Source organism: Mesoplodon mirus, assembly GCF_964341445.2.
Source record: "Mesoplodon mirus genome assembly, chromosome: 1".
NCBI lineage: Eukaryota > Metazoa > Chordata > Mammalia > Artiodactyla > Ziphiidae > Mesoplodon > Mesoplodon mirus.
Window position 1 is genome coordinate 84127467 of NC_138976.1, and position 12935 is coordinate 84140401.

General features: G+C 36.7%; 1 protein-coding gene across 4 annotated transcripts in view; it reads right to left on the reverse strand.

The window, feature by feature from the left end:
• The window catches only part of PRUNE2 (prune homolog 2 with BCH domain), a 270984-nt gene that overhangs the window by 203863 nt on the left and 54186 nt on the right, over positions 1–12935 (reverse strand). For all 4 annotated transcript variants that reach the window (XM_082614415.1, XM_082614414.1, XM_082614413.1 and 1 more), the window contains exons 3-4: positions 11476–11678; positions 9185–9348 (exon numbers count right to left, since the gene is read on the reverse strand). In XM_082614415.1, coding sequence (XP_082470541.1) covers positions 9185–9348; positions 11476–11678 — 367 coding nt within the window. The remainder of the gene's footprint in view (positions 1–9184; positions 9349–11475; positions 11679–12935) is intronic.

The window sequence follows — 12935 nt, forward strand, 5'->3', positions numbered from 1 at the left end:
CTAGTAAGCTAATGGAAGGAAATGTAATAGTAGAAGTCCTTTTTTAGTGTAATAGCACCAAAGAAATGAGAGGAAAAGGGGAAAATGTGAGATAAATAGAAAACAAATAGCAAAATGACAAATTAAACCCAAATGTTAGAGCAATTATATTAATGTAAAGAGACAATTAGTGTTCAGTGGGTATAGAGTTTCAGTGTTGCAAGACGAAAAAGTTCTAGAGATCTGTTGCACAATAATGTGAATATACTTAACACTACTGAACCATACACTTAAAAATGTTTAAGATGGTAAATCTAATGTTATGTGTTTTTTACCAACAACAAACAAGTAAACAGACAAAGTACTTCCATTAAAAGACAAAAATTATGAACCTGAATTTTAAAAACTACAATAGCAATATACTGTTTACAAGAGCACACCTTAGATATAATGATATTGAAAAACAAAGTAAAAGAATAGAAAAAGATGTAACATTGATATAATATACTATTATTAGATAAAGTAGACTCTGACAAGAAGAATTACTTGAAATTAAGACAAATATGTATTTATTATTAAACATTCAACCATCAGGTAGATACATCAATCCTAAATTTATATGAGCTAATAACATTACCTAATAGCTTCTAAATATGTAAAACAAAAAATTGGCAAAACTGGATGAAGAAGGAGATAAAAACACAGTCTCAGTGGGAAATTTTGCACACACATCTCTCAGCAACTCTAAGAATCAGCAGGAAAAAAAATCTGTAAATATATAGAATATTTGAGCAACATGAGTAACAAAGTTGACATAATTAACATAAATTGAACATTGTTATCAACAATGGCAGACTATACTTTCTTTTCTAATACAAATGAGACATTAACCAAAATTAACTACCTGTTGAGACAAAAAAATCAAGCCTTAACAAATTTCAAAGGATTAAAATCACATAGTTATATTCTGTGGCCATCATGAAAATAGTCTAAATATCAGTAATAAAACAAAACTAGAAAATTTCCAAATGTTTGAAAAATAAACAATGCACTTCTAAATAACTCATGGTAAAAGAAGAGATTACAACATAAATTACAATATATTTTAATTGAATAATAATGAAAATATGACATTTAGATTTGTAAGATGCAACTAAAGCTATGCTCTGAGGAAGTTTTATATCCTCAAAAGCATAAGATGTTAAAATAACCTGAAAAATTCAACTAAAAAAATGTATAAGGAAGGATATAATAAAGGTAAGAGCAAAACTTAAAGACACAGGAAAGAAACACATATACAGAAAATAAAACAACAAATTGATACTTTGAAAAGACTAACCGTTTTTTAAAAACTGTTCAAGAAAAAGAGAGAGAAGAATGATAGAAGGTATAATTTTCCAGTATTAGGAATGAAACGTGACATACTACAGATTCTAACGACATTAAAAGAGAAGTACAACGTTAATAGATTTTAAATTTTAGAGGAAATGGACATTTCTGGAAAAACTCAACTTGCCAAAACTGGCAGGAAAAGAAATTTAAAATCTGGATGGTTTTGTATTTATTTTAAAATGAATCCATAGTTTAATAGCCACATTTCCACACGTTTAAAAAATACTAATTTTATGCAAATTCTTCTGAAGATTAGAAAGAGAAAACACTTCCCAACTTATTTTCTGAATCCAGCATAATCTTCATACCAACACTCAACAGAAACATTACAAGAAAGAAGTAGAGGCAGGTCTCTCTCATAAACATAGTTGCAAAAAAGTTTTTTAAAGCTAGTCCCAAATCAAATTAGCAATATATAATAGGATATTGTATTGTCACCAAATAGGGATTTCCTAGGAATTAAAGGACAAGTTAACATTCCAAAGTTAATTAATATAATTCACCACACTAATAGAAGAGAAAAATCAAATGACCACTTCAGTAGATGTCAAGTAATGAAACTACTTGATAAAATCCAAGATTTAATCATACAAAATCTCAGCCAAGTGGAAATAGAAGACAATTTCCTTAATTTGATGAAGGGCATTTGTAAAAACCAAATAAGGAAAGCAAACATTATATTTAACTGTGAAATATTGAAAGACTTCCACCTCGAATCAAGAATGAGACAAAGATGCCTTCTATTTCTATTTAACACTTCAATGTAAATCCTAGCACAGAGAAATAACATGGGTAAAAGAAGCAAAAGTATAAAGAAAGAAAAGGAAGAAATAAAAACTGACTTCTTCATAGATGGTATGTGTATGAACTTACAAATGAAAATACAAATGAATTATTCATTAATACAAATGAATTAATTAACTAGTAATACAAATAGTAATAGTAATACAAATAAACTTAAAATAGTAAATAAATTTTGCAAGGTTGATGGATATAAGGTCAATAATACAACCCTTGGGGCTTCCCTGGTGGCGCAGTGGTTGAGAGTCTGCCTGCCGATGCAGGGGACATGGGTTCGTGCCCCGGTCCGGGAAGATCCCACATGCCGCGGAGTGGCTGGGCCCGTGAGCCATGGCCACTGAGCCTGCGGGTCCGGAGACTGTGCTCCTCAACGGGAGAAGCCACAACAGTGAGAGGCCCATGTACCGAAAAAAAAAAAAAGTAACAAACATTTCATTCCATTAGAAAAAAAAAATCAACCGCATATTCTCTGTTCAAAAGGATGGAGAAGTAAAGGACCTCTTGCCAGAAGCAACTGCAGTGCATTAATATTAGACATGATCTAATGAAGTCAGAAGTTGTTTGGGGAAAACATTCACCACAGTCAAGGCATATTCTGCATGATAAATTCTTAGCAGAAAAGAAGGGATTTTATTTTATTTTATTTTATTTTATTTTATTTTTTTGCGGTACACGGGCCTCTCACTGTTGTGGCCTCTCCCATTGCGGAGCACAGGCTCAGGACGCATAGACTCAGCGGCCATGGCTCACGGGCCCAGCCGCTCCGCGGCATGTGGGATCTTCCCAGACCGGGGCACGAACCCGTGTCCCCTGCATCGGCAAGCGGACTCTCAACCACTGCGCCACCAGGGAAGCCCAAGAAGGGATTTTAAACCTCTTTCCTGTTTCAACTGGGATCATTTTCTTTTTCATACTGAAACAAAAAAAAATTAAAGGATGAATAATAGAGAGAGGGTGGGAAGGGGAAAGGAGAGGGAAGGAGAAAAAAATAGAAAATACAATTTAGCTTATATTTTTGCCTCAACAGTGATAAAAAAGGGAGCATATTATTCAAATGCTTAGTAATCTTTTTTTTTAATAGTAATCTTTTAATTTTTTAAATTTGTTTTTGGCTGTGTTGGGTCTTCGTTTCTGTGCGAGGGTTTTGTCTAGTTGCGGCGAGCGGGGGCCACTCTTCATCGTGGTGCGTGGCCCTCTTCACTATCGCAGCCTCTCTTGTTGCGGAGCACAGGCTCCAGAGGCGCAGGCTCAGTAGTTGTGGCTCACGGGCCTAGTTGCTCCGCGGCATGTGGGATCTTCCCAGACCCGGGCTTGAACCCGTGTCCCCTGCATTAGCAGGCAGATTCTCTACCACTGCGCCACCAGGGAAGCCCCACTTAGTAATCTTATAAATTTAAAATGTCTGAATTTAAGAATAAAATTTATCTTTATGTGGCAAAAGAAATAATTAACCCTCTAAGGTTGAGGAAATGTTCTGGTTTTATATCTTGCAGAAAAAATAATTTCTTTCCCCTTCCCCCAACATAGGCCATCCCTCTTCCTAAGCAAAACAGCCGCTTAATTCCTTTCGGACTTTGTAACCATTTTGGGAGATAGATGATTCACTCTTTGGGCAAGAGAGAAAAAAAAAAAAAAAGAAAGAAAAAAACTGGCTCTGTTCCTTTCCTATTTTTCCTCCTTAAAAGGATATTCTTGAAGCTGTTAATCTAGGCTACAAAAATAGCAAGCAACAATTCTTTATTAAAGTTGAAATGGAATGACCACCAGAAGGAGAGATTTGTTTCTTTAAAACCTAAGGCATAGTTTTTCCGCGTCCTAAGCTAAGAACAATTGCTGTTATCTGTTTCACTATTCAAGTTGTGGCTCTATCAAGGCTTTATACACATAAACATGAAAGGCCGGGTGAAGTGTGGTTTTGATCAGTGGCTGCAATCTCATCATTACCAGCTGGTTCTGGGAAGCACACACACACATATGTGGGCACACAAACCCCCAATGCGATGATTCAGCAATTTAATGGACCTTAAATTTGGCAATTACCCTCTAGTAAACATTTCTGCAGGAAATAAAAGAATACAGGTTGAGGAGTCTGGCAGGTCTATAATTGTTTGCTCTTGGTACAAACCCAGGGCATAACCAAACACCAAGTTTAGGCCACCATGACTGTATAATGTGACTTTTAGATAGAACAGGTTGCAGCTTGTTTGAAAATGATAACAATAAAATCTTAGAAGCAGGTAGTAGGAGGGAGAAAGTAGGAAGAGAAGGAGGAGATGAAAAGAAAAGTCAGAAGAAAAGAAAAAAGAAACAGGAACCACAACAGCAAAAACAGAGATGGGAAGGGGATGAAAAGACACATTTCCAAAAATCAGGGTTACTTATGGTCTCATCTGAATGAGCACATTCTTTTCTTAGACAAATAATTTCTTACACAAATAATTAGAATGTAATCTCCATAAGTAAATCTATGCCTTTTCAGATGAAAGCGATGCTAATGATCTGTATCCTGAAATTTCTAAGTTTGAGGTATGTCCTACTAAAAGACAACAGCAAGACCTAGCTATTGTAAGAAGTATTAATTCAAGAAAACACAAATTATGTCAACTTTGTTAAATCCCCTACAGAGCCTGAACACATATTAGCCATGGCTGGGTCACCTGTTGACATTTATCCATAACTCTCCTGCCAAGGTCCATATGATAGTATGACAGGGGAGATTATTAGATAAACACAGCAGGTTATTTCTACACTGGCAACTTGATACCTACTTCTAATCAGTATACAAATGATCTTTTAACAGCATCCATAATAATCAGGTTCTATCTCCATATTTGAATATAATATTATCACATAATGCAAACATTTGGATATACAGCTACAGCAGTGAGTATAAGACTACAAAAGATTCCAATATGACTGATTTTAAGTATTAATATCCTGTATTTAGAGAAAAACATCAGCATGTATAAAAAAGAGATTTGGAACAGGAAATACATTTACTAGACAAGATGAAGCTGATTAAAACCATCCCTATATGCTGACTGAGGAGCAGAAAGTGTGTGATGCACTCTGCCCAGTTCCTGTATAAAATGCTATTACATATGTAAAAGTTGGAGGATGCCTATGACTATTAGGTGTCTTTTCAAGAAGACTGACATAAGGAAAAAACCTCTAGACTTAGATATTCTTTAAATAAGGAACTGGTATATGTGTTTGTTTTAGTAATAATATGAATTTTACAATTAATTATATTTCTATTTTTTCATTGACTCCAGGAAGCTCATATTCAAACTTTCAAACAGAACAACACTTTTACTCCTCCAAATTTATTTATTTGTATGTTTCCTGACTCTGACCCTTTTTTCTGTTTTGTTATATTTACATGCATTTTTGTAAGCCACTTCAAATATTCCATGGAAGAAGAAAGGGCACAAAAAATAAAATGAATAAATAATAGATGATAGATAGCTGACCTATGCAAATAGATACTACATTTAATATAAATATAGAGATCTAATAACAATGAGAGTGTATACTACATGATTCCATCTATATAATATACAAAACAGACAAAAACCAATCTCTAGTGTTATGGGGGACACATAGGGGTGGTAAAATTTAAAGAAAAGCAGGAAAGTGTGTGCCGTAAAAATCAGGATATTGGTTACCCTTACTTAGTTAGAGAGGGAGTGAGTGGTGATGGGGAGGGGCACAAAGCAGTCATCTTGTTCTACTTCTTAACCTGGTTAATTGTTAAAAGGGTGCCCCTTTTGTGATATTTCACTGAGCTGTATATTTATATTTTTATATTTATGTTTTGTATTCTTTTTTGTGCATGTATTATACTCCATGAAAGGGTTAACCTTATATATATAAAATGGACAACCAAAAGATGAAAATAAAAACAAATGTTCGCAAAATACGAAAACAAGGATTTCTAAAGGCTAAAAAAGTGGGGGGTATTATTGGAAGAAACAATGTTCAAATTCTGGACATTGAGAATATTGTAGGGGTGGGCTGGAATGAAATGGAAATTACAATATCATAGTACCAATTAAATCAATATAGTCATAAAAACAGAAACTATATAAACAATCTTGCAAAATTCATTTTGTGACAGGATTTATTGAGGGTCTATTATATGACAGGCACAGTTCCAGGCACCAAAGATAAGAACAGTGGAACAGGAGGCTCAATCTTTTGCACATTAAGGAACACACAGAAAATTAGATTTTTTTTTCAGCCTACCAGGCTAGGAGGCATACTTAGGGTCCTCTCCAAGAACTGAGGGGATCAATATCTTGGCCCACTTGAAATCCACTTACAGCACACCAGTGTGCCTCAGCATGATGGATTTTAGGATATGATCATGGGAATGAAAGGCAAAGAACAATCAAATTGATTAAGTGCTTAGTTTGGAGTATATTCAGATTTTTTTGGCACAAAGTTTATAAAAATATATCTTCCATAGAGGTCCAATTATGCTGTTTTTAAAGCTTCTTTCAAGTCTTGACTGTAAATATTTAACCCTCTTGACATGTGGAAACAGACATTTTCAAAATTCTTTATGGCAAAGGTGAGTGTAGAAATTTGCATCCCTTCAAGACCTAGAAGAATGTATAATACATGTTCTAGACACGTGTGTCAAATTAATGATCATTTTGAGCACCCCAAAATACAAAATAACATAGCTATTTCCAGAGAAAACTCTTTAGAAAGAATTATGTTATGAAAATAATGAATACTAAAATTATTTACAGGCACATAAAAAAAGTTCCCTTTAAAACTTCCCTGTAGGTTTGGTGTTAATACATGATTGGAAAACTATAAAATCTAAGTTTGAGTTTAGTGAACATAGCAAAATTCGACTTGATTCCTTTCTTATATTTATTAAAGATTCAAGAGGTTTAAAAAATTGGCCCATTGCCCTTCTCACTCTGAACATTTCAGTTACCTTTTTAAAGTCAAACTCCTCAGATCATAATCCTTCCGTTCCCTTTTGGCCAAACTGTTCAGTGATGTTTCACCTCCCTTCCACATAATGTATACATGCGTATGCACACGCACACACTTTGGTCAAAGGTCCCCAGAGCCCTCTTTCCACTATAATAAGACACCCATATCTACTACCTCCCAGGCTTCAGTGACTCTGGCTTCCTCATGACAGCATCTGTATTGGCAGCCTTTTTTTTTTTTTTTTTTTTTTGCGGTACGCGGGCCTCTCACTGTTGGGGCCTCTCCCATTGCGGAGCACAGGCTCCGGATGCACAGGCTTAGCGGCCATGGCTCACGGGCCCAGCTGCTCCATGGTATGTGGGATCTTCCCGGACCGGGGCACGAATCCATGTCCCCTGCATCGGCAGGCGGACTCTCAACAACCACTGCGCCACCAGGGAAGCCCTGTATTGGCAGTCTTCACTGGTAGAGGCACTGTATCTGTTCAAATTCCAATTTCCAAGCAACAAGGAAGTGATGTCCCTATCCTGCCAGCTTTCCAGTGCCATCTCAAGCCCAAAGTTATGAAAAATATCTGATGATAAGAAAAACCAAGGTCCTTTACCACAGTTCTAATTCTTGGTAGCTTTGAAAACTAAAACTAAGGTAACTAACAAGAGGGTCTGCATCCCTTCTAATTCCCTAAATCTGAATATCATCATCGTTATCATCATCATCATTGTCAACAACAAAATCATATCTTTGTTCCAATGTACTGCAGTTTGATATTATTTTTTACTTATAGAAAATCATGATGAACTACTCCTTGACTACATTTCTTTCCTACTAAACAACACGTGTATTTTTTTGAACAATAAACCAAACTTCTTAGTTTGTAAAATGTTTAAACAGCATATTCTCTAGTGTTTGCCTGCACCACATATTTGCATTGCCAAACAACTTCCTTCTTGGCCGAGATCCCCGATCGCCTTTATTTCCCTTCTGCTCTGTCATAAATAAATGATTGTGCTTATTTAGTTTACTTGAAGGCACAGTTTCCCAGAGAGCAGTTTTACAGATGTCCAGAGCCAGAAAAGTATTTAAAACAGGTTGACTGGGGCCGTTGGTTCTAAGACATTTGTCAGAACTATAAAAGTCTAGAACCTTGTTCTCTCCAGATTCTCGTAGAAGTAGAGGAAGCAGAGGAAAAAGGCCTTAAAAGAGTTGTCACGTATTCTTGGGCTTCTCTTTCCTTTTTTAATTCTTTCAGCCTGTTAATCACTGCTTTTCACTTTCCTATGTCAAATACTTCTGAGAAAAGTCTTTGTCTACCATGTTCAAGACGGATTGTTGGAAGGAGAAAAAAAAAGCTTTATACAAAACTCCAAACTGCCCTACATAAGATAATATGGAGTTTTTGTGGTTAATTTTGTGGCACCAAAGTCAACTGACAATTTCCCGCTTGGAAACCACTTTTTAGAAGCGATGGGCTCCACTGAGGAAGACGAAAGAGAGATGAGGAGGATAATTGACGATGGTGTGCTTAAGGCAGGCTGGTGAAGGTGGAAAACACTACATGATGGGGGGAGGAGGAGGTGGCAATCTGACCATAAAAGCCCTGCACAATATCACCAAAATGAAGGTGTGTAACTTTGCCATCCAAGCAGTATTATATAAACGTATAAGGCACGTATAAGTACCAGCAGATATTTCCATGTAGGGGTGTGGAATTCTGGCCCATATCCACTCTGTTCTGGAGCAAGAATCACCTCTGGAAGCTGTTAGGTGGCCAGAGGAGCTATTCCCACTCCCCAGCAGAAGTGCAGCGGGTCCATTTAATATGCTGATCTGGTGCAAGAGCAAAGATCCTTCATGCCTGTTTCTAAATGCACATTTTTAATATTCAATATAATGCTACTCTTTAACAAACCCTTTACTCCCTGCCTCTCTGATGAAGCTTCCCGTGGTCTTGAAAGGGATTGTTAACCCAAGAATGGATCGCACTCTTTCTGCATGAGCGAGTCAAGAGACACTCCATTAAGCCTTCCAGTATTTAATAGAAAGAGTCATCTCTCACCTCTGAGCAGATGAGCCAGCTGCTCGGTGATGAGCTCGGGAGCCTCCTGGAGAATCTCTTTCACCACCAGAGAGGAGGAAGACTCTCGGTACTCAAACCCGGCATCGCCCTGCTCAACTGGATTAATGACCTTGACGACTGCTGATTCTAAAGTTTTGTCCTCACTGTAAAGCAAATGGAGGAAAGGAAGAGGAAGAGATATGGCATGTTTTCTTACTTTTTGGAATTATTTAACCTCTGCTTCCACACAAATGACCTCCTCTCAATAGCCAAATACATATGTATGTTCACATGACTTATTCTATGTGTTATCACATTTCATTTCAACTGATCACCTCCCCAAGAGTCTTAGAAGACCTTCACACCTTAGTACCTCTTCACACCTCTTGTTTTGCTGTTGGACATAATAATAACAACAATAATAATCATTGTTATAGCTAATATTTACTGAGCTTCCACTACAGGTCAGACACTATATATAATAAATACTTTTAGAGAATTATCACATTTTATACCATAAAATGACCCTATTCAATAGGTTCTATTAAAATCCCCATTTTACAATGGGGGGAAAAGGCATGAAAAGGTTAAGAAACGTTACTAAGACAACATGGGGAATATAACCAATATTTTGTAAAAACTGTAAATGGAGTGTAACCTTTAAAAATTGTATAAAAAAATAAAATAAGATAAAATAAAAGTGACCAAGGTCACATAGCTAGTAAGTAGACTACTTGTATTTAAACTCTATCTAGTTCCAAAGTTCACACATCCAGTTATGGTGCTGGAGGAAAAAATACTACTGGCTTATTTATTTCCACATCATTCTTCTTACATGAGATAGAGCTGGCTTTTATCGAAGGCAGGAAGAAAGATGTGGATAAAACTGTATTCTTTCTGTCTGCCAAAAACCAAAGAATGGCAAATGAAGAAAATGATCTCAATTTGATTTTGAAAAACATTCTATTTCATAAACAATCCAAAAGCCAGAATTCACAACTTCAGTCTCAAAACCAGCACAGTTTCCATTTTAATTGGTAACAAAACTCTCCCTAAGATCTTGACTGAAACACATGTTTCACAGTTCACTCCTTTGGCTTCCTGAATTGTTTTTGTCCACATCTACTTGTGTTATAGTTGGTTTGAAAAAGTTAACATGTAAATTTAGTCAAGCATGTGATCATCCTGAACACTAATAACTGAAGTCAGTCAAATAACCTATGAATAAGCCTCAGCCAGTTGTCAACAACTGATTGATAAATATTATTCAAAAGAGTTTTGTGTGTTTCAAATAACATGGGGATAAAAACAGCCCACACAGGCAGATTATTTTCCAAACTCTTTATAACTGAATCAACTGCATGACTGATTCAGCGTATTCATCCCTAAAGATGCTTCCTTAAGAAGGTTAGATTAAAAATTAGATACTTGTACACGTTTTTATTTCATGTATACTAAGATCAGTGTCCACTGGTGAATGTCATCAATGATTAGCAAATTGGCAAAGTGTGCAAAAAAACTATCATCTCAAACTACTGGGGACTCTTCACTCATTAGCAACAGAGAGCTTATCAAAATAGGACTCTTTGCGATGGGCTGTAAGGTCCTTGAAAGCAGGGAATTTGTCTCATTCCTCCTTATGTACCTGTAGATTCATGTACCAGTTAGCAACCCCTAAGGACTTATTGAAGGAAGCAGAAGACCCATGTTCTCGTCCAAGCTCTTCTACTAACTGCATGTGGTACTTTGGGCAAGTCATTTGCAACACTGGGTTTCAGGTTTCTTGTCCATAAAATAAGGAGTTCAAATTACATGAACTATCAAAAATCCATCCTTCTTTTATAGTATAATGCTATGAATAAATGAGCCAGTGATCAAAGGGCTTTCATAGCCCATGTACATAATTTTCCATTTCACTACTGAGATAAGAATCTTTCAGTTTTACTTAGTGTTTAATTTCAATCTTCATTATACATTTTCAGCAACAATACATAAGACTGTCGCGTTGCTATAAGAAAGTGTTTGAAATGATTTAAAATTATAATTTTGATCTATTTTACAAGAACTTTCCACTCAAAGATGTCATATTTGAAATGCCAAAGTAAAAACAGAGAATTGGCATAGCCTGAATTTTGACGTAAGAGAAAAAACACATTCCCTTTCCTGTTAATGTCCTTGGCCTTTAATACATCTCCCTAAACTACAAAAATCCTGAACAGGGTAACACTTTGCACAAAAGAACCTTTGTTAAAAGATCAAACCTCCCTCCAGAGCCTCATGTGAAGCCTTACCTCGCCAGCATATTGCTGCCAACAAGTGTTAGAGATAACTTCCCTTCATCATTTAGCTGATGCAGATTAATTTCATCTCGGAATATGTGGAATGATTCAGAGATATTTAGCTCTTCTAAAATAAACCTTGTCTCGGTGAAGTAGCTGAATTCAGTTCTTGATATGTTCAGCACGGGCAAACAGAGAACCTCGGGTGGGCTGACCTACCAGGAAAAAAAGTTGACTGAATCACTGACAGCAGCAGGAGGAAAGAATACAACTACATTTTCTCAAACCTGAGGATAACTGGAAGGGGAACGAAAGTCCTTTGGCCTCGCTAAACCACTTGACATTCATAACCAGCTTTTCCTGAACCCAATTAGCGGAGAATTTTCCTTGGGTAAGTGGCCCCTAATTTTTTTTAACCTCTTGTTACTCCACTTCTCGTGCCTTTCTTGAAATATTTTATGTCTCTTTGCACCCCTTCCACGACTGAAAAATATACATACACATGCTCTTCTTCATAGGAAACAAATTCACATGTCTTTATGGAATCAGCAGAAAATTTGAATGATTACAGCAGGATAGGTAAAGACTGTGGTGACACAGAAGGCCTATATGACCCATCTATATTGGATGCCTGCCACTTGGCTCCAGCCAATTGTTTCCATGCAGAAAATTCAGGTCCAGGATAGGTAAATCTTTCAATTACTCAAGAAAAGCTAGAAATCTTGATTTGGGGGTATTATCTGTGATGTTTAATTGTTACAATTAACTTTTTAATTAAAAATACTGTGTAGGAGGGGAATTCCCTGGTGGTCCAGTGGTTAAGACTCCACACTTCCAACGCAGGGGGCATGGGTTCGATCCCTGGTCGGGGAACTAAGATCCCACATGCTGCACGGCAAGGCCAAAAATATATATATATATACTGTGTAGGTTAGTTAAAACTTATATGAGCCAAAATCTGGCCCACAGACTAGCAGACTGTGATTTCTATTAATTTCTTATATTATTTTTAAAAATCTTATGTTAACAAACCTCTTTAAAAAAACTGTAGTGATGGGGGAAACAGGAGATGGGTAGACGTTAGAGAATTTCAGTTTCACAATAATAAACTTATTTTTCCATAGGAATTTTTAAAATGAAGGTGCTTTTAAAAATGACTATGGGGCTTCCCTGGTGGCACAGTGGTTGAGAGTCCACCTGCCGATGCAGAGGACACGGGTTCGTGCCCCGGTCCGGGAGGATCCCACATGCCGCGGAGCGGCTGGGCCCGTGAGCCATGGCCGCTGAGCCTGCGCGTCCGGAGCCTGTGCTCCGCAATAGGAGAGGCCACAACAGTGAGAGGCCCGCGTACCGCAAAAAAAAAAAAAAAAAAAAAAAAATGACTATGAGTCTATAGCAATAAACCCTAAATATCGCTGAGAGAATGTGGGTTTTGGGAGCACTGAATTTTTGCATAAAGTAAATGGCCTTTG